A 23,258-nucleotide genomic window follows, 5' to 3' on the forward strand; every position below is an offset into this window, starting at 1 on the left:
ATTCACATACTCAGAACAATTTTTAGGTCACGTGTCCTGATTCTGGAGTATGTATGTGTGTGTGTGAGAGAGAGAGAGAGAGAGAGAGAGAATCTTAAAAAGTCAAAACAGCTTTCCCAAAGAAGAGGCAGCAAGCCAGCCATAATAAGCTAATTCTATTCAAGTATGTTACCCTCCAACTTTCCAGTCTTGAAGAGGAAACCTTTGAGTCCCTAAATACTCCAAGAATCACCACTACCCCAGGATGCCTGGGTGGCTCAGTCAGTCAAGCGTCCGACTTAGGCTCAGGTCATGATCCTGCTGCTCATGGGTTCGAGCCCCATTTTAGGCTCTGTGCTGACAGCTCAGAACCTGAAGCCTGCTTCGGATTCTGTCTCTCTCTCTCTCTCTCTCTCTCTCTCTGCCCCTCCCCTGCTCTGTCTCTCTCTCTCCCTCTCAAAAATAAACATTAAAAAAAATTAAAAAAAAAAAAAAAGAATCACCACTACCCCATAACTTATTTGCATCTCCACTTTCAAAAACCTGGTAGATTACAAAGTTATTTGTTGACTTTATTACAGCCTTTCATATGCTGGTTAATGCCAAGGAAAACCACTTCTAAAGTCATGCATATTATTCAGCTCTTCAGCTAAAAAAAAAAAAAAAAAAAAAAAAGAAAAAACTGATTCCAAAAAGTTATGCTTGCCTCTAATTTATGGAAAATGAAAACATAACTAGTCCCCCCCACAGATCGGTTAATACTGGCTTAAGAAAGTTTGGGTGGTGGGGTGCAGATTCCTAATTATCATGTTCTCCATGCAAATTGGATTTTTAGAAGTAAGGGAAATACAGAGAACTTTAGTCTATGAAGCAAGACACAAAAGAATAAAGTTGGCGTGAGCCGCGTGCGAGCTGCTTCGCTCTGGCAATTTATCCAGCCTGTCTTCAGGAAGAAGACTGTCACAGGACTGCTGCAGTGGCCCTACGGCAACTAGAAGTGGCCCTGGGGATCTGCTTTATTCTAACTCCTTATCTCTTTTCATTGCATTTCCAAAAGAAAAGTGACATTACTCTGTATGGTTATAGAAAGAATATGAAAGAACAGTGAACAAACCCCCGACTCCACTATCCCTTGCTTGATCCATCATTTCAGTTTTTGATGCCTTAGTTTACCCATCTGCAAAATGGGAAGCTTGACCTATTACATCAAAGAATACCTTCTGCTACAAACCACGCATATATGTTTTCCTCATTTGGCCAATGAGGCGAGAAGCCAATGGAGATTACTAATTTGTCCAAAGTTACATAGCTACTAAGTGCCAATGCCCGTCTCTGAAAAAAGGTCCGTTTCATAACCAAGCCTGCCCTTTTAACTGTTGGGCTATGTTCTCTCTGCCAAAAGAGATCAGAATCGGTGTACAAAAAAAAATCAAGCAGTGATTTTCCAGAAAGCGACTACACACCTCAATAATTCATCGAGCTTTTATTATTACCTTCAAGGCTGATTAACCAAGTACAACCTTTCTCTTTGTGCCCGAGAGACATTCACACCCTGGGTTGCTCTGCAGTGTGGAGGCACATACATCATTTCCCTCAATGCATTTCCACGTAAGAAGAGTAAATCAGAAAAGATTTAACTATAACATGCTTTTTTAATTAAAAAGAAAAAGAGAACCGAAGCCAAAATTGGGAGTATGTATATAAACCACAAAAATCCCTTCCGGAGAAGAATAAAAAAGAGCAGGATTCAGATAAGATGATCCCAGGGGATACAGTGTGGATAGAAAGGGAGAGAAGCTCAAGAAACCTGACCCTGGGAGAGGGGCATGATGGACAAAAGAAACAAATCCCGTCTTTATCAAGAGTAGGAACAGAAGTCCAAAAAGAAAAAATACAGAGGGGATAGAGGGGGAAGATTCCACAAGAATAAGTTCCGTCCTTAGCCCCGGGGCCCACGTAAAGAGTGAAAGCCGATAAAGTACATGTTAAAACTGGAATATAGTGGAAGGCATGCTTATGAAAGGTGACTGTTATTAAGATCCAGATGATCCCTGACCTGGAGTTCACTGATGCTCTTTACCAAAAGCATTCAAAGGTCAAAATTACCTGAAAGGAACATCTCCCTTTATTTAATTGTTAACTTAAAGAAAGATAATTTATCACTACCCATTGTGTGAAATAGCAAGGCCTGCATTAAATTATTCAGCTTAGTCTTCCAGTTTTTGTAGGTATGTTCTTTCAAAGGGTTGTCCTGGTCTCATAGTCCCTGACATTTGAAACCCCCGGTTTAGCACAATGGTCTTATCAAAAGTCCTCTTGCTTCCTGTGCTTAAACCAGACCTTTATAGAGATCTATGGACATTGCATAACAGTGTCATAAGCTAAAAACACAAAGCAGAGCGGCAGGACAAGAGTCCAGGCTAAACACCAGAAAGGACACGGCTATTCAAAATCGGAATATTCTGATAATAAAATTTCAAGAAAGTTTTCTTTATTATTTCCCCAGGCATCCCTGCCCAGACTATCTCAGACAAGATAGTTTTGTTTTAACATAAAAATCACCTCTCTCTCCGGACCTATAAATAGTGAGTGCCATTACCGTAAGTAGTGGTCCAGATCACCGCCTGCACAAAGATGCTTGGCCAATGGAGTGAGGACACGCTGAAATCCCACTATGCTACCCTAGCTATGCCGCGTCCCTTGTGCGAAGGCTTCCTGTGGCGGGGAGAAGTGGGGGCATTTATTTCTAACGTGCCCAAAGACACTATGATAGTGATGCTATATGGGTACACTTGTCTAGGTAAACCACTCAAATCCATCTCTTGAACCACCAGGAGTTTAAGACTGAAATTTGTGACGCTAACTAGATTTTTACTATATTCCAGTTTTACTCTGACAATAGTTGAAAGAACGAGTTTGTTTTGTGGCTAGGGCATCTATGTATTACTCAATCTTTCCATTAATGAAGGCTTTAAAAAAATTTTTTTTAATGTTTATTTATTTTTGAGAGAGAGAGAGAGAGAGAGAGAGAGAGAGCGCGAGCATGCACATGAGCAGGGGAGGGGCAGAGAGAAGGGAGACACAGACTCTGAAGCAGGCTCCAGGCTCTGAGCCATCAGCACAGAGCACAACATGGAGCTTGAACTCACGAACTGCGAGATCATGACCTGAGCCAAAGGCGGATGATTAACCCACTGAGCCACTCAGGTGCCCCTGAAGCCTTTTTTATATTTAACCATTTCACATTACCACAGGCCAACAAACATAGAACACATTACTCGTAACGTCTTAACAAACAACCAAAATCTTTCCATCAATTGTCTCAGGTGTGAGGAGATGTTTTTGAACAAAAATAAAGTCACCTAGTTTAACACATGAAATTCACATGTAATACATTAAATGCAAATATAAACATCCTGTGAGATAGCTCATCTACATGAGAACTACAAAGTAAAATACCGACAATGGTTCCAGTTGCTGGAGGGATTATAATGATTTCGTTTTTTCCTTTTGCTTTTCTAGAAAGTCTACATTTTCTAAAGTTAGCATCCACTTATGTTAAAAATAGGTAAAAAGCCAGATTCCTTCTTGGGGCTAAAACATGTTCTTTCTAGTAGAACACCATTATTATGTCAACGTCTTGGAATAAAAATCTTTTATTTTCACCTTTCGAGGTAACAAAAACTGTGATTTAAACCAAAGCATCATAAAAACCTATAGTAAAAAAAGAGGTCGTTCTATAAATAATTATTTGCTGACTGGTTAAGTATGCTCCACATTTTACTTAATCATCTCAAGTGGGAGGAAGGGGGGTATCATGCTTATTTTAGTAAAGCCCAAGGTAAATTAGCAGCAGATCTGAGAACTGAATTTGTGCCTTCAGATTTCAAATCGAACATTCTTTCTATCACACGGTGCCTGTGTCCCTTGTGGGAATAAAGGTTATTATATCAAACCACCTACCATTTATCCTTATTCCTCAAAAATGAAAGCCGAATATCTATTTCAAGAGTCTCATACATTTCTTTTTTAAACTGCTATGGTCAGATCCCATCCCTGTCAGGTTTTTTGTATAACTTTGGGGACAACATAAATTCAGAAAATAAAATGTTAATTACAGCTTCTCTTCTCTACCCCCCACTGCAAAAATTATTTTTACTTAATGTTATACAGTATGAGGCAAAAACAATATCCAGCGGGGACAATTAAGGCAGACACCTGCTCTCGTAAGCAATTCCTTTAGTAGGATGCTGGAAGTAAGGGAACACACTCAGATATACTAGATAAACCTCGTACGCGGCTTTAAAACAAGTACGGAATGAGCAACCTGAGCCAAGAAGAGAGGGAAAACCCGAACCAATGGCTTTCAATTGTAATATGTATGTATTTAAAAAGAGAGAGAATTGTTCATTGTTTAATTTGAAAATCTCCAAGATTCACATGCTTCCATTTTTTCCCCTTTTCTATTCATTTCTTATTTTCTTGGCTTTTTGTGCACTGGGGGTGGGAACCAGGGGCAGGCTTACGTGTTGTTTTCCTGTCAAGTATCACAGTATTTCCTTTCAGGACTAAATGAAGGCTGCCACATATATATAGTCAGCGAAACTGCCGCTCCTGGGAGGTTTGCCGAAAGAAACGTCGCACAACCTTCCAACACCGAGAATTGAAACACAACAGAATTTTTTCCTAGTGCAAACTCAGGAGTATCTACCTGTTTCATTTCTCTCTCATTTAGCCTTTTCTCAACTTACGCAGTAAGCACATGTGAGCTGTGGACGTTGTGAAAAGTGTGCCCCTATTTTTTCTTTCCTTACTGAGAAGGTAAAATAGGTAATTAGGAAAGAAGCAACAAATGAAGGCAAGGGGATTGTTCTAGACCACGACTACTTCCAGTGCACATTTTCACAAGTTCCTAACTGTCCTGCAATCAACTTATGTAACTTTGGGTGAAATTAAAACATAAGCCCACTAATATGCTGAGTGACGTAACTTTCTACTATGACCACACTTTCCCTAAAAATTTATGAGATGAATGTTACATTTGGAACTAAGCCTCACAAATTTGACATTCTATTTATGATTTTTAAATTAATGTTTATTTTTAAGAGAGAGAGAGAGAGCGAGCACGAGGTGGGGAGGGGCAGGGAGAGAGGGAGACACAGAATCCGAAGCAGGCTCCAGGCTCTGAGCTGTCAGCACAGAGCCTGACACAGGACTCGAACTCACAAACCCCAAGATCATGACTTGAGCTGAAGTTGGACACTTAACCAACTGAGTCACCCAGGCCCCTCTCTATTTATCATTTATATGTATGCTCTACTTTCAGGATTTAATCTTCCGGACTCTGGGAGAGGGGGGACACAAAAAAGAAAAAATGGCAAATATGACAGAAAATTAACCTCAGCTCTGACAAACAGCCAAATAAATGAGTCAGCCTGCTTGATCCTACATTTATTTAAATAAATCACCTTTGATCAGGGCCGGTGAAAAACAGCAGCAACCTTTTATCTTTTGAGGCAGGTAATTACAGGGTGATATATACCAGAAAATAACAAAAAGCCACACTTGTCCCAAAACAAATACCCAAAAATCCAATGAAGCCGTCTGGTAACAGCCACTAAAATAATCTTCCATGTATTATTTTCTTTGAGTCATTTTAAAAATAAGCAGCCAGCTATCCATCCTCTGGGCACTGGGATGAGTTTGCCACAAAAGCCACTTACATTTTTAGAAGCCCAAGTCTTGACAAATCAGTTCCTAAGAACATAATTTGTTACACGTTGAAGAAAGCCTGAAAACACAGACCTCGGTTAAAGAGGCTTCCATATCTTGTTGTAACCTTTCCAAATGTAAGTATGTGGGAAGAATACCCATAAATTTAACTTGAAACTGAAACGGAAAATTTCCAATTTAAAATACATTAAAATGTGGTCTTTGAAAGGAAATGAAAATAGCTTTAAAACATATGAAAAGATGCTCATCATCACTCGTAAGAGAAACCTGAATTAAAAATTAGGTATCACTTTTCACTCAACATATGGGGGGGTTAATAAACGAACGGTGTGGAGAAACAGGTACTCTCACACATTGTTGATGCAAGCACAGAGTGATATAACCTCTTTGACAGGCAATTTGTAAGTGTCCATCAAAATTTAAATTCCACTTTGCCTTGGAGCCGTGATTTTACTCCGAGGAATTTATCCTACGGATAAACTCATCCATGTGCACAAAGAACTATGTAAAAGGTTATTCATTACAGCTTCGTTGGTGGCCTGAAGGAAGGCTCACTGTAATGTCATTTTGTATCATGTGCACATTTACCTATTCAAAAAAAAAAAAAAAGTAAAATGGGGGGGGTTGGATGTGATTTGTACAGTTTAGAAATTAGAAGTGTTCTCGATTCCCCTACAAAAGCAAATACTAAACGGCCCTAGACAAGATTCATTCCAGAACCCTGCGATAAAATGCTATGTTCAGATGGCTTCCGCAGCTGCATCAGGAGAGAGCTTCTTACCATGAGCGCCCTTTGGTCCTTTAATAACCAAAATCCCTTGGTGGGGGTCTACTGTGGACTTGAATTCCACTTCACAATAAGCAGTATTTCAAAAAGATTCCAATTTATTCCTTGCAAAAACATACCATGTATAAATGTAACTGTCACTCGGGGAAGCGGGACTGCGTTATGCTGCAGACTTAACACAGACTGCAAGCATGTTCCCCATGTCTTCTCCAGCAAACCCTGCCAACTGGGCGTCTGAAATGTCCTATTGAAACAGGTGGTGTCTGAACAGAATTGGATTTCTGCCTATAGAAACCCGAGTTCTAACAACTGCTGTGGTTAGTTTTAATTTTCAGTCCTCAAAATTAACTGCTTGCCAGTGATTCAGAAATAGACTGAACAACATGTTTAGACTTTGGCCTGTTTAATTGAGGAAAGCAAGCAAGCAAAAAAGCCTACCAATATCCTACCACCATTCCATGAAGAACAACAGAATCAAAGCAGACCATTTGCTTTCCAGGCCAAAAAAAAAAAAGAGGTGGGGGCGGGGGGAGCAGCTGTAACAAAAACTCAATTCTCCAAAGATGCCTGTGCCTTTTGTGCTTTCTTTACAGCGGCATAGGGATGCAACTACCTTGCTGAACATACTACATAGGAGCCCTTGTGAGGGCTTGAGAAACCTTTATTTAATCTGCTGGAAATACAGAATTCAGAACAATGATAAGAGCTGATCATTTTTCTAATGAAAACTTCCATCTTAAAAAATGATATTCTAGGGGCACCTGGGTGGCTCAGTCGGTTAAGCGTCCTTGACTTTGGCTCAGGTCATGATCTCGCGGTTCATGAGTTCGAGCCCCGCGTCGGGTTCTGTGCTGATGCCTTGGAGCCTGGAGCCTGCTTTGGATTCTGTGTCTCCCTCCCTCTCTGCCCCTCCCCTGCTCATGCTCTGTCTCTCTCTGTCTCTAAAAAATTAAAAAATGTTAAAAAATGATATTCTCAACAGATCTTTGTCTCATTTGATACAAGCAAAATACAAACTGCCAGAATTCAACTCCTTGAAGAAAGATCCCGTGGGCTAAAATTCTTTAAATCCAACACCGGCCCATCAATGTGCCAGACACACTAACCGGTGGTCAAGATGCCTATAAGAGCAGCTTACACTTTATAACAAACCTTTTCCACTGCACCCTTAAGTGCTTGAAATACACATGGTTAAAGATCTGTCGACTTTCTTTTTTTTAAGTTAATTTATTTTGGGAGAGGGGGAGGAGGGAAGAGAGGGAAAGAGAGAGAGGGAGACTAATTTGAGAGAGAGAGAGAGAGAGAGAGAGAGAGAGAGAGGAGAGGGAGAGGGAGAGGGAGAGGGAGAGGGAGAGAGAGAGAGAGAGAGAGAGAGAGAGAATCCTAAGCAGGCTCCACACTTCAGCTCAGAGCCCTATGTGGGGCTCAAACTCGTGAGCTACAAGATCATGACCTGAGCCAAAACCAAGAGTTGGACACTTAACCAACTGAGCCACCCAGGCGCCCCAAGATCTGTTGGTTTTCTAAACCAACAAAGGAAAAAAACAAAAAAAAACAAGAAACAAACAAAAAAAACAAGGGGCTGAATATCTACTATGTGCCACACACCATGGTTGGACATTCCCAGTAAGGAAAATACAGTCTCACCCATTTCACAGATGATAAACTGAAAAAAAATTTTTTTTACCACAGAAAAATAATTACACATTGTGAGGTTTAGGACATACCTTTAAGATCTAGATTAAAGGAATCATAGATATCTGTCAGTACAACACAACATATCATTCGAGTTTACCATGATTTTCTGTGGATTTTATTTTTTCAATTTACATCCACGTTAGTTAGCATATAGTGCAACAGTGATTTCAGGAGTAGATTCCTTAATGCCCCTTACCCGTTTAGCCCATTCCCCCTCCCACAACCCCTCCAGCAACCCTCTGTTTGTTCTCCATATGTAAGAGTCTCTTGTGGATAAACTGAGATTCTGAGAGATGTAATAACTTTCTTCAGCTAGAAGACGACAAAAATGAGGTCTCTACTTAAATCTGCCTCATTTCAAAGCTTTTCCAACTGTATCACACTCCCTCCCAACATGAAAGCCTCGGAAGTGAGTTAGTGGAACAAAGACTTTCAGCTTATATGACGATACACTATCATTACTTAGCCCACACCCAGAAGAAAACCTCATCCACTTTCAGTCAAAAGTAATGGATATTAAACCCTTCAGCACGGTAGGACTGAACTCTAGCTACTAAGAAAGAGATCAATAAAGAAACAAATAATCTATTATGATCATAAATAAAAAAAAAAAATCCTGACATCCTAATGAGCATTTTGAAAATCACTAAAGAAGGATTCATCCAGGGGCGCCTGGGTGGCGCAGTCGGTTAAGCGTCCGACTTCAGCCAGGTCACGATCTCGCGGTCCGTGAGTTCGAGCCCCGCGTCAGGCTCTGGGCTGATGGCTCGGAGCCTGGAGCCTGTTTCCGATTCTGTGTCTCCCTCTCTCTCTGCCCCTCCCCCGTTCATGCTCTGTCTCTCTCTGTCCCAAAAATAAATAAACATTGAAAAAAAAAAATTTAAAAAAAAAAAAAAAAAGAAGGATTCATCTGTTTATAAAAAAAAAAAAAAAACAAGCAGAAACATCTCACTGGAATTCAGAGATGCTTCTCTACAGGGCACATTTGGTCTTCTTGCTTCAAAATTCAAGGACAAATAGATTATTACATCAAGTCTTACCCTCCAAAGTGTATTGCTCACTGTCCTCTACCTCTCCCACCAACCAAAATATAAAATAAGATCTCAAAATAAAGGCAATCTCCTCTCAGAAGCTCTCCTGGCCCCTACCTTCTTCTTCTTACTTAAAGCCTGATAGGGGCTAGGCCCTAAACAAAATCTACAATTTCCCTAGCAAGCTCTTCTTATTTAGAGGAAACTACCTTTAGCGTCTTGTAGCTGAAATAGCTCTGTATTCCTGTATTTTCACAACATAATGCTTAATTACAAATATGTCCTTCCCACAGAAGTTTTTTCCTTTTCTTTTTTTTTTAAGTAAGAATATCCTTAATATTAGGGACTTACTCAACAGAAGAACACAGGGTACTTTTTTTTTTGCAAACTAGTTAGAAACAAGTTGTAACAGTACAAAAAAAAAAAAAAAAAAGGTTGTCCTGTAGTTATTGATTTATACTTTTTGAAGTAGAAAAAAATCTGCAATTTTTTAAGATTCTTCTAGAAAAAGCCAAATTTTTGGAATCGTTTTCTTCTAAAAGAAGCATTTTTCCAAGATGCTACCGCCTCTAAAAATAACCTTTCTGATCTCTTGAAAAGCCAAGTTCAACTTTTAATGGTGCTGTGTACCTTTGGTTTAAAAGAAAAAGGAGAAAGAACCATAGCCAAAACAGTAAGCTTACTCCACTCATGCCTCAAGCTGTAATGATTTCACACAGTACATAGGAATACAGGATTAAGTTTTTCCTTTAAAGATAGAACATATACATCTATGTATACAAGTAAATTTTTTTTTTAATTTTTTTAATGTTTATTTATTTTTGACAGAGAGAGAGAGAGAGAGGGAGACAGAGCATGAGTGGGGGAGGGGCAGAGAGAGAGAGAGACAGAGAGAGAGACAGAGTCTGAAGCAGGCTCCAGGCTCCAAGCTGTCAGCACAGAGCCTGACGCAGGGCTCGAACTTACAAACTGCGAGATCATGACCTGAGCCGAAGTCAGACGCTCAACCGACTGAGCCACCCAGGCGCCCCTTCTTTTTTTTAATTTAAGAGAGAGAGAGCACATGAGCAGGGCAGGGGCAAAGGGGGAGGGAGGGAGAGATACAGAGAAAGAGAGAGAGAGAGAGAGAGAGAGAGAGAAAGAGAGAGAGAGAATCCCAAGTGGGCTCCATACTCAACACACAGAGCCCAGCGTGGGGCTCAATCCCATGACCCTGGGATAATGACCTGAGCAGAAATCAAGAGTCAGACACTCAACCGACTGAGCCATCCAGACGACCCCAGGTAATGTTTAAGAAACACAGCACCCCCAGGGTGCCTGGGTGGCGCAGTCGGTTAAGCGTCCGACTTCAGCCAGGTCACGATCTCGCGGTCCGTGAGTTCGAGCCCTGCGTCAGGCTCTGGGCTGATGGCTCAGAGCCTGGAGCCTGTTTCCGATTCTGTGTCTCCCTCTCTCTCTGCCCCTCCCCTGTTCATGCTCTGTCTCTCTCTGTCCCAAAAATAAATAAACGTTGAAAAAAAAAATTAAAAAAAAAAAAAAAGGAAACACAGCACCCCCTCCTGACCTTAAAACCCAGGCAAAACAAAAAAAAAGTTTATCTAAAGAGACACAGTCATGACCAAGATTTCTAACAGACATCAAAACAAAGGCAACAAAAGCAAAAATAAACAAGTGGCACCATATCAAGTTGACAAGCTTCTGCACAGCAAAGGAAATGAGCAACAAAATGAAAAGGTAACCTATGAGGAAAATGTCTGCAAATCATATAAGGGCTTAATACCCAAAATGTATAAAGAATTCATACACCTTAATCTAGCAGCAACTACAAACAATCCGATTTAAAGTGCTGCCTGAGAAGACACACAGTGGCCAGTAGGTACATAAGAAGGTGCTCCACATCACTCATCTTCAGGGAAATGCAAATCAAAATCACAGCGAGACATCACCTCACACCTGGCAGGATGGCTATCATCCAAGAGAAAGGAGATGGCAAGTATTGGCAAGGATAGGGAGAACATGGAATCCCGAATGCACTGTTGGTGGGACTGGACACTGATGCAGCCGCTATAGAAAAACAATACAGAGGTTCCTCAAAAACTTAAAACTAGAACTACCACGGGATCCGGCAATCCCAAGTGTGTGTGTGTGTGTGTGTGTGTGTGTACAAAGGAAATGGAAACAGGATACTGAAAAGACATCTGTACTTCTGTGTCCATTGCAGCATTATTTACAACAGCCAAGATCTGGAAATAAGTGAATGGATAAAATAACAGAATATTACTCAGCCGCGAGAAAGAAGGACATCTTGCCCTTTGTGACAACGTGGTGGAAACGAAAGCATTAAGCTAAGTGAAAGTCAGAGAAAGACAAATACTACACGATATCACTTATACGTGGAATCTAAAAAAGCTGAGCTCCTAAAAACAGAGACTAGATTGGTAGCTACCAGGGGCTGCAGGGTGGGCGAAAGAGTGGGGATGTTGGTCAAACAGTACAAATGTCCAGTTATAAGATGAGTAAGTTCTGGGGATCTAGCAGAAAGCAGGGCAATTATAAGTAATGCTACTGAATTACTATTTCAAAGTTGCTAAGAAAGCAGATCTTAAATGTTCTCACCAAAAAAAGAAATGGTAATTATGTGATGTGATGGAGATGTATGGTGGGAGTCATTCTGCAATATACAAGTGTATCAAATCAATACAATGTATACCTTAAACTTATACAATGTTATATGTATGTCAATTGTTCCAGTAAAGCTCAAAAAAAGTTTCTTAATTATTATTTAAAAACTTTTTTTTTCACATTTATTCATTTTTGAGAGACAGAGAGCGCGAGCAAGGTAGGAGCAGAGAGAAGGAGACACAGAATCCGAAGCAGCTCCAGGCTCTGAACTGTTAGCACAGAGCCCGACGTGGGGCTCGAACCCACGAACCTTGAGATCATGACCTGAGCTGAAGTCAGAGGCTTAACCGAGTGAGCACCCAGATGCCCCTTAAAAAATATACTTCTAATAAAATCAAAATGGCTCATAAGTTAGTAACGCCATTATCGGCTGTATTAATAAACTAACACAATGATAAATGTTTACACATCAGGTAAAAACAATACAAGGTAGCCAAAAATCTAGGTAAGCCAAAAAATGTTTATTAGTCTATAGATTCTCACATTTCTATAGAAGACTAATATTCCCCTATTCAATGGATTTTTTAAAATCAAATCTATGAGATTACCATTACTTCAACAATTTTTTTAATTTTAATTTTACCACAAAATTTACTGGCATCAGTCCCTTAAAGAATGTATGTGAAGTAACTGGTGTGCCTGAATATTTCACATTTCAACTTATTTTAGAGGTGTCAAGACACCCTCTAAGTTTAATAGGAAAAAATCTGCAGGCTTCAAACAGCACTTAAAAAGAAACACAAAGAAGGAAAGTTAGAAGTCAAGGAGGATAATTCTGCGATAAAGGCTGACAAGAGTGAGACAGAAATCTACTGGAGACCCTCTCCGGACGCAGGCCTGCACCCTGCTGCATTATCACTGACCTGTAACCTCTTCCCCAGCTCGCAAGCAACCCTTAAGTACTCTGGGACTAAGTGGGGTTTTTAAAAGTTCTTGTGTCATATTTACTTTTCCCTACAACTCTTATCAGAAGCCTGCTATATTCGAGTTCCAGAATCTACAGGCTCCAATTACCCACCTAACTACAGAGCCGAGAGGAATAATCAGAAGCATAAAATGCCACCATCATAGAAAGAAAATGAGAATCAGGATTTAAAATAAACCAGTTCATTCTTTTGATTGAAGTACCATTGGCATACAATATTGTATTAGTTTCAAGTGTGCAACAGAGTGATTCGACAACTATACACATTACGAAATGCTCACCATAAATGTAGCCACCATCTGTCACCATACAAACTTATTACAATCTTACTGACTATATTCCCTATGCTATACTTTCAATACTCGTGACTTATTTGTTTTATAACTAGAAGTTTGTACCTCTTAATCCCCTTCACATTGTTCACCAACCCTCTCCTCTCCACCCCTCTGGCAACCACCAGTTTGTTCTCTGTATTTACAAGTCTGTTTTCTGGGTTTTTTGTTTGTTTTATTTGGTTTTGTTTGTTTGGCTTGTTTTTAGATTCCACATAGCAGTAAAATCATGGTATTTGTCTTTCTCTAACTTATTTTACTTAACAGAATATCCACCCTCTAGGGGCACCTGGGTGGCTCAGCTGAGCATCTGACTCTTGGTTTCGGCTCAGGTTCGATCGCAGAGTCATTGGACCAAGCCCTGCATCAGGCTCAGTGTGAGCCTGCTTAAGATTTTCTCTCTCTCTCTCTCTCTCTCTCCCCTGCTTACACACACACACATACACACACACACACACACACACACACACTCTCTCTCTGTCTCTCTCTCTCAAATAATAATAAAAAAATTGAAAGAATATCCACCCTCTAGGTCCATCCACACTGTCATGAATGGCAAGATTTCATTCATTTTTTATTTCTGAGCAATATCCCATTATACATATATTCCACATCTTCTTTATCCATTAATCTATCAAAGGACACATAGATTGCTTCTATACCTTAGCTATTGTAAATAATGCTGCAATAAACATAAAGGTGCATACATCTTTTCCAACTAGTGTTTTCATTGCCTTTGGGTAAATACCCAAGAATGGACCAGTTCCATTTTTAAGGGCATAGCCACAGGTAAATAGCATCAACACTGTGTTCTTGGTAACTACAAAAAGAATAAAACAGGTTTTTTTTTTTTAATTTTTTTTTCAACGTTTATTTATTTTTGGGACAGAGAGAGACAGAGCATGAACGGGGGAGGGGCAGAGAGAGAGGGAGACACAGAATCGGAAACAGGCTCCAGGCTCTGAGCCATCAGCCCAGAGCCCGACGCGGGGCTCGAACTCCCGGACCGCGAGATCGTGACCTGGCTGAAGTCGGACGCTCAACCCAGGCGCCCCTAAACCAGGTTTTTAAAAAAAACACCACTTCCTTAATAAATGTATAACAAATATCTAACTTTAAAATGAGTTGTATTACCAAAGGCTATTTCTTCATGCAGATATATTTCCCCATAAAATACTGTATGTGGTGGTTCATTTTCTAAAGCTGGCCCAATACCTATCCAACCCATAATCTACTGACATAGTACAATGCTGAATGAAGTGTGTAAAGGTACTTACAATGCTTCAAATGCACATTAGTATTTCAGCTGAAGGGACAGGAGCTTGGCAAAATTGGACTCCCAAAACATGGACCTCGGGAGTTCCATGTAACCCCAAATGTTCACACAAGCGCATACACGGGTGATTCTCTTCTGAGAGGGTCCATAACTTCTCAAAGTGGTTGTTGATAAGCCCACAAAAAGGGGTTGCAATAAAGGGAAAAAACTGTGTTCTTCCCTGCATAGCCCTCGGGTAGCTTTTATGGTAGAAAGGAGGCATTTTGTGCAGTGACGGTCCACGCATTTGCACATAATGATAAGTTCATGGATGCAGAACTATCAAACGCCTTCCAGAAAAACTAAAGTGAAGTGAAGAAAATTCTAAAAAAGGAACATGTTTCAGCACTTCATGGGGTCTGAACTGCCCACATAAGAGGACACAGGAAGTTCATCTGAAGGAAAATGAGGACGGTGATTCCAATGGCGCCCACAGTAGAGTAGATTTCCACTGGTAAACAGAGCTTGTCTGTAGAGCTGACAGCTGCAAATATTCCATGTTTGTGCTACAAGAAACTCCACTTAAAAATCTTTCCCCTGGGGCGCCTGGGTGGCGCAGTCGGTTAAGCGTCCGACTTCAGCCAGGTCACGATCTCGTGGTCCGTGAGTTCGAGCCCCGCGTCGGGCTCTGGGCTGATGGCTCAGAGCCTGGAGCCTGTTTCCGATTCTGTGTCTCCCTCTCTCTCTGCCCCTCCCCTGTTCATGCTCTGTCTCTCTCTGTCCCCCCCCCAAAAAATAAATAAACATTGAAAAAAAAAATTTTTTTTTTAAATAAAAAAAAAAATCTTTCCCCATCCTGGGGTGCCTGAGTGGCTCAGTTGGTTACGTGTCTGACTTTGGCTCAGGTCATGATCTCATGGTTCGTGAGTTCAAGCCTGTGTCGGGTTCTGTGCTGACAGCTAGGAGCCTGGAGGCTGCTTCAGATTCTGTGTCTCCCTCTTTCTCTGCCCTTCCCCTGCTCACACTGTCTCTGTCTCTGTCTCTGTCTCTCTCTCTCTCTGTCTCTCTCTCAAAAATAAACAAACATTAAAAAAAATTAGGGGCGCCTGGGTGGCGCAGTCGGTTAAGCGTCCAACTTCAGCCAGGTCACGATCTCGCGGTCCGTGAGTTCGAGCCCCGCGTCAGGCTCTGGGCTGATGGCTCAGAGCCTGGAGCCTGTTTCCGATTCTGTGTCTCCCTCTCTCTCTGCCCCTCCCCCGTTCATGCTCTGTCTCTCTCTGTCCCAAAAATAAATAAACATTGAAAAAAAAAAATTAAAAAAAAAAAATTAAAGGGGCGTCTGGGTGGCTCAGTCAGTTAAGCATCCAACTTCGGCTCAGGTCATGATCTCACAGCTCGTGAGCTCGAGCCCCGCCTCGGGCTCTGTATCAACAGCTCAGAGCCTGGAGCCTGCTTCGGATTCTGTGTCTCCCTCTCTCTCTGCCCTTCCCCTGCTGGCTGTCTGTCTCTCTCTCAAAAATAAAAACATTAAAAAAAATTTTTTTTTAATTAAAAAAAAAATCTTTCCCCATCCTAACCAAATCACACTGACAAAATATTTATCACACCTTAGCTATCATTATCTTTAAAAAAAAAAAAAAGAAAGAAAGAAATCCACCTTTTACCTCCATATAATGCAAACAAAGTAAAAGGTGTATTTAAACGACGTAAACATGTAATGTGAATGAGTATACCTTTTCTATTAATTTTTATCAAGAAAATCTGGATAATAACCTATTTAATTTTAAACATGACTTCCAACTTTACCTAAAAGCTTCTATAAACTGATATAACAAAGTTCACACATTGTGCTTTTAATTGAGCAGGGTTTATTGTTTTTGGCTTTTTGTTAAAATAGATTTCAACTGTGTGGACTATAAAGCTCTTCTAACCAAGAGTGCAATTTCAGATTCATACCTAGTTAAAAGATTATTGTTTGCGTACCTCTTTATCCCAAACCACGAGTCCATAGCTAGGTCATTAAGGTACTTCCTCTCTTTTACCACTCTCACATTATTACACTTAACACACTAGCATCTATTTTTTGATGCAAAGGTTTTTCACAAGACAGTGCCACTTACCCCGCCTGCCTTCAGCAACTTTCTTCTAAACTCCTCTGTGGGGTTGTTGAAAGTTAGCTTTTCACAGCGGAGGTGATTCACTGGTGGATGGCCTTCAAGATGCAGGAATAAGTCATAATCAAAGCGGACTTTCTTAGGTTCTTCCTAGAGATTTAAAAAAAAAAATTAAGAGTTATTCATATACAAATTTTTTTAAGTTTATTTATTTCTGAAAGACAAAGACGGAGACAGCAAGAGACAAAAGGAGGGAGGGAGGGAGGGAGGGAGAGGGAGAAAAAGAGAGGAAGAGGGGGAGGGAGGGAGGGAGGGAGAAGGAGAGAGAGGAAGAGGGGGAGGGAGGGAGGGAGAGGGAGAGAGAGAGAGAGGAAGAGGGGAGGGAGGGGGAGAGCGAGGGGGAGGGAGAGGGAGAGGGAGAGGGAGAGGGGGAGGGGGAGGGAGGGAGAGGGAGAGACAGGGAGAGACAGGGAGAGACAGGGAGAGACAGAGAGAGACAGAGAATCTTAAGCAGGTTCCGTGTTATCAGAGCAGAGCCCATCGCAGGGCCTGAACTCATGACCCATGAGATCATGACCTGAGCAGAAATCAAGAGTCTGATGCTTAACCGACTGAGCCACTCAGGCGTCCCATATCTACAGATTTTGAAAGTAAAGTTTTATTCTTCACAGATACCCAACAGCTATAGTGTCAAAGTGCTGGCGAAAGAAAATTATCAAGGAATTATCTACAGAGCAAAATGGAAATACCTGATGAATCACTTTCTTGCTTTCTAAGAGAATAAACTCACCACTTTTCTTGCAATATCTCAAGTGGTATAACACCACCAACACAGCCACCCACCTAGAAACCTAAGATAACCCTGAAGCCACTTCTTCCCCTTCCCACTCTACCCACCTCCACCATCACCAACAACTGAACTGCCATTTTCTCTCCTAAATATTTCTTGAACAAGCCCTCTAACCCATACTCTTACTCATTGCCCAAACTACAATACGCTCCTTTCTCTTGTAGGTCTTCCTCCTTCCGGATGGATTCCTCTTCAGTTCCTCCTTCATTGAGGCCTCAAAATTACCCTTAGGAGCCAAAAACCTAGCGATTTTTACAGCTTGATGAAAATTTCAAAAGCTTCCTTTCAGTCGCCATTAGGATAAAAATCAAAAGCTCACTTGAAGGCCTCATAGGGGCTTTCAGAACCCGATTCTTGGCTCCTTATCCCACCACTGTCAAGGAACACACGGCTATTGGTTGTTCCAGTATTTACTACGCTCTAGGCTAATCCTGGGTTTCACCCTTGCTTTATATGACTACCTTCATTGCCCTCCTCCATCCCTGCACCCTCGTGTCACCTAAGTAACTACTTCTCGTCCTTCTCCTTTCAGGTATCACTTTGGGGAAACGTTCCTAGAAACTCCACTCCCAACTTCCCACTGCCTCTCCTCTGTTCTGTATCTCTCTCTCACCCTTGCACATCTTAGGTTGATCATCCTATTATCTCCCTTTTTCCTGTGAAATCATAAGATTCTTGAAAGGGGGAACAATAGTTGAATCATCACTGCACATCCCCCGACAACTCATTTAGCACCTGTGCATAGCAGAAATGACATAAACAGCCCTGAAATGAACGAGGAACACAAAATAGGCATCATCTCCAAGAGAACAGAATCATTAGAATTTCACGATACCCGAGTTCTGCTCTCAAGGCATTACTTTAGTTAGCTAAACATTTAAACCTCTCTCCACACTGATTCTCAAACATCCCAGGTGAAATGAAGACTGAGGATAGTAACAATAACTAACATCAACATTAACAGTTAACTCATTCAATTCTTATAGCTCTCCTCAAGGTCAGTTCTGAGTCCTGGCTTTGCAAATGAGGAAATTAAGGCACTTAGAATTTGTTGTATTACTTTACATAAAAACTCCTTTTGTGTCACAAATACTAACCATCTTTGTGACATGTTGTAATTGTTTTCATTAGTCATTAGCCTTGCCATTTTATTTTTAATGGCTGTGAGAAGTAATTCGCAAACCATTAAACCCACCCTTTTTGAAAGTATACAACTTAGTGGTGTTTAGTGTATTCACAGAATTATGAAACCATCACCATCGTCTAATTTCAGAACATTTTCATCATTCCAGAAAGAAAACTCAAACACATTAGTAGTCATTTCCAATTCCCCCCGATCCTGCATTCCCTTATACCACTAATAATCTATTTCTGTTTCTCTAGAATTGCCTATTCTGTGGAGCTGGCATTTCATACAGGCACAAAAAATACACACACAGCATGTCATCTTTTATGACAGTCTTCTTTAATGTGACATGTTTTTAGGGTTCATACATGATGTAATGAGTCAGTTATTTAGTTCCTCTTTATGGCTGAATAATATTCCAATGAATGGGTATACCAGTTTCTTTCATCCACTCATTGGTGGATTGATAGTGTATTTTTTATATTTTTTAGCTACCATAAACAATGCTGGTATTAACATTTGTGTACAAGTTTTTATCTAGACGTGTGTTTTCATTTCTCTTGAATATACACCTATGGGGAGAATTTCTGGGTCATATGGTACCTCCATTTTAACACTTTTACAAACTGCCTTGCTTTATATATATATTTTTTAGTATGTGACATATTAAAATTTTACATAGTCAAATAATGCAATGTTTTTCTTTAAAAAAAAAAAAAAACTTCTGGGGCGCCTGGGTGGCTCAGTCGGTTTTTGGCTCAGGTCGTGATCTTGCGGTTCGTGAGTTCAAGCCCCGCGTCAGGCTCTGTGCTGATGGCTCAGAGCCTGGAGCCTGTTTCAGATTCTGTGTCTCCCTCTCTCTCTGACCCTCCCCCATTCATGCTCTGTCTCTCTCTGTCTCAAAAATAAATAAGCGTTAAAAAAAAAATAAAAAAAAAAACTTCTGGAACATCTGCGTGGCTCAGTGGGTTAAGCCTCTAAATCAGCTCAGATCATGATCTCGCAGTTTGTGAGTTCAAGCCCCATGTTGGACTCTGTGCTGACAGCTCAGTCTGGAGCCTGCTTTGGATCCTGTGTCTCCCTCACTCTCTGCCCTTCCCCCACTTATCCTCGGTCTCTCTCTCAAAAATAAGCAAGCGTTAAAAAATTTAAAAAGAAAGAACTTTTTATATATGTAAGGTGATGAAACAAAGTGATGTGAAACTGGTTCTTTTAACTCGAAAGTCTTAGTTCCTGAAACTGTCAAAATGTAGGCATTACCTGCTACAAATTTATGGTTTCTACCTCCTCATCCAAACTTCTCCAAATCAGTCTCCACTCATTCACTCACTATCTCTACACTTCTTTTGTTTTAATGTTTATTGATTTAGTTGAGACAGACAGAGAGATAGAGGAAGGGCAGAGAGAGGGAGAGAGAATCCCAAATAGGATCCACACTCAGCATGAAGCCTGACGCGGGGCTCGATCTCCCAACTGTGAGAGCATGACCTGAGCTGAAATCAAGAGTCAGATGCTTAACTGACTGAGCCGCCCAGGCGCCTCTGCCTCTTCCCTTCTACCTCCAAGCGGCATGAAACCTGCTCCTTTCCTCTTTCATCAGAATACCCCTCCCTCCTGGTTTTCTTCACGCTTACTGGCATTCCTTCTCAGTCTTCTTCACCGGCCTCCCTGCTTTCTTCACTGACCCTTAAACATCCTTTAACTTTGGGCAAAGTCCCCAAGGAGCCAAAGCCCATTCACAGGGTGTCACTTCTACCTCTATGACAATGACTCCCCTATCTGTACCTCCAGCCCAGTTCCCACTTGACTGCCATTTACGGGGGCTCCACACCACATCTGCCCACATCTCCACCAAGTTGACCCACAGCAACTTCAAAGTCACGGTTGGTCTTAAACTGGAGTTCTATTCATCTGTCCTCTCTCCCATACTCTATATTTTGGCAAGCAGAAATCCTCATCTCTTGCCAAAGTTAAAATACAGAAAAACCGTCCCCAGCTCTTCCTTCTCCCTTGCTCAGCACACTCAAATAGTCCCCAAGTTCTACTCCATATTCTCCCTTAGGAACTCTCAAATCCAACCCTTTTGTCCAGTTCCCATGCCCTCGCCTTAGTTAGACCTTCATCATTCCTCACCGGGTCACCTCCTTGTTTTTCAACTCACCCCATTTTACCTCCTACAGTGGCAAGACAGTGATCTTGCCAATACAAAAATTAGATTACATCTTTTCATTGGTATAAATGCCTTTAATGACTCATCATCTCCCACAGGATAAAATCCCTCTTCCTTGGAATAACCATCTCAGTCCTCTAATACCTTTCCTGCATTTCCTTTGTTCTCTTATGACACCCTGTGTTTCCATAATTTCGGAGCACTTGCGGTTCCCAGTACTCTACGTTACCTCATTCGTTTTGCCTTTCACATCTAGTGCTCCCCACGCTTATACAGTTTTCTCTCCCAGCACCTCTCCCTTCCCTTGCTTGCTTATTAATGCGCTCATTATTCAAAACCCAGATAAAGCATGGAATCCACTGGAAAGCCTTCCTAAAACTTCCAATCCAATCTGTATTAGATATCCCTCTTATAGCATTCCTTTATTAATGTAATTATCACATTGAATTATGGTCATTTTTCTATGTACCTGCCTTTCCTCTCCATTGTAAAACAGTCAACACAACCTTAGAATTTAATTAAAAACATAAGAAGGGCTGTTTTCTGCCTTATAATTGGGACTGTAAATTTGTAAAGCCTTCTGGGAAGACAATTTGGCAACAGCTATCAACATGCTAACCCAGTAATTCTACTTCTAAGAATCTCTTCCCACAGAAATATCCAAATATGTGCACAAAGATACATATATTATAAAATGTTCATAGTAGCACTGTTTGTAATGGAAAAAAAATTGAAATAATCTTTGAGTGAGTATATCATATCATTGAATACCATTCAGATGTTTAAAAATACAGATTTAGGGGCACCTGGGTGGCTCAGTGGGTTAAGCGTCCGACTTCGGCTCAAATCATGGTCTCAACGGCTCGTAGGTTCAAGCCCCGTGTGGGACTCTGTGCTGACAGCTTGGAGCCTGGAGCCTGCTTCAGATTCTGTGTCTCCCTCTGTCTCTCTGCCCCTTCCCCACTCATGCTCTGTCTCTCTTCTTCAAAAATAAGTGAATATTTAAAAAACATTTTAAAATACAGATTAAGAAAGGCATAGTGCCAAGTAGATTAAAGGTAAGTCACAGAAAATATTAAAGTATGATATATTATGCCCCTGCCTATCTCTACTTGACATAGATTTTATCTGTGCATCTTTATGGGGGCGGGGGGAGGGGGGGGAATCAGGAAAGACAACACCAAATAGTTAACAATGATTAAAAGGACTCAAAGAGTATGCTTCTACATACTTTTCAGTATCACTTCATAGTCCACAACACTTTTATACCAAAAAGAAAGAAAGAAAGAAAGAAAGAAAGAAAGAAAGAAAGAAAGAAAGAAAGAAAGAAAGAAAGAAAGAAAGAAAAATCACTTTTCAATAAAACTAAGGGTCATGACCACAGAAAGTGACTACCTCTCTATGAATCCTGAGTGCAATTTTCTTTTAAAGATTTTTCTTTTTTCTCTTGAGGAAGGAGAAAGTACTCACAAACTTGTGCTCTAGCCAACGGATCTCTTTCTTAGAGGGCAGACTTCATTATTATGTCCATCTATGCTCCTCAGGAAAGAGTCTTCTCACATTTCAAACAAGAAAGCATGCATTTATTCTACACAGAAAGCTACTACACTTCCTCTAAGAGGTGGAAATCTGGTTCTGTCAAGATCAGACTGTCCCTCTTGTTCTGCCTCGGTCCTTGACATTTCCTCAGGTACCTTCTCTGAGGACGGAATGAGAGAGAGAAGCAGGGAGTCCTTTCATCCTAAAATGCTAGAGTCAATTATGTTTTATCAGTGTGCCTATTGGTTTCAAGTTTCTGCAACACTCGTAATTCTCACAGATAAGCTTATTTTGTTGAACACAAACTAAGACAGAATACACATACATGGACCCAAAAGAAGTAGTGACAGACACTTCACCCCCACCCCCTTTTGGGGTAATGACTCTGACTTCGCAACTAAATGTAGAGCAGAAATGAAAAGAGGCTTATTGGAAGCAGGGAAAGCAAACGATGAAGACAGAATGGAGGACAGGACGATCTCATCCTCAATCTGCAGCAGTAGGACTCTCCCAAGATCACTTGGAGCTTGCTCTCACCTCCTCTGAAAGCTGAACAATACTTTTCATAAACCATTATCGTAATGAGTGTTCATTCTTAAGACAAAGTCGAATAAACTCCAGGGCTGAATAAAATGATAAAAACTCAGAAGACATAGAATGTCTATTCTGGGGCAAGAGCCTGGACTTACTACATTTTTACCCACAGATCATTTCAGAGGGAAGAGGAACGAGAAATATATCCAGCTCGGAGAATACAGCAAACCTTTGGTTTGTAAAAAACTGCAAGATCAATGAAAAGAGAGGACAAAGCAATAATTTCTTTTTTTAATTAAAAACTTAATAGCATACAGAAAAGAACATTAAATACTACACCCAGGAACCTTCTGCTGAGATTAAACAGATGTTAACACTTTTACTGTGTCTACCTTTTTCTTCAAAGAAATAAAATTTTATAAATATAAGCTGCTCTATCCCTCTTCCCCAATAACCAATGCTATTTAGTTCCTGTGGTATCATTTCAATTCACACTCTTATAC

The 23,258-nt window shown here is 40.8% G+C and overlaps 1 protein-coding gene across 2 annotated transcripts in view; it reads right to left on the reverse strand.

Moving 5' to 3' along the window:
• The window catches only part of MLLT3 (MLLT3 super elongation complex subunit), a 289,433-nt gene that overhangs the window by 104,676 nt on the left and 161,499 nt on the right, over positions 1-23,258 (reverse strand). For both annotated transcript variants that reach the window (XM_045043401.1, XM_023242352.2), the window contains exon 4: positions 16,543-16,686. In XM_045043401.1, coding sequence (XP_044899336.1) covers positions 16,543-16,686 — 144 coding nt within the window. The remainder of the gene's footprint in view (positions 1-16,542; positions 16,687-23,258) is intronic.

The sequence above is a fragment of the Felis catus genome, chromosome D4 (genome assembly GCF_018350175.1).
Source record: "Felis catus isolate Fca126 chromosome D4, F.catus_Fca126_mat1.0, whole genome shotgun sequence".
In the NCBI taxonomy this organism is placed as follows: Eukaryota; Metazoa; Chordata; class Mammalia; order Carnivora; family Felidae; genus Felis; species Felis catus.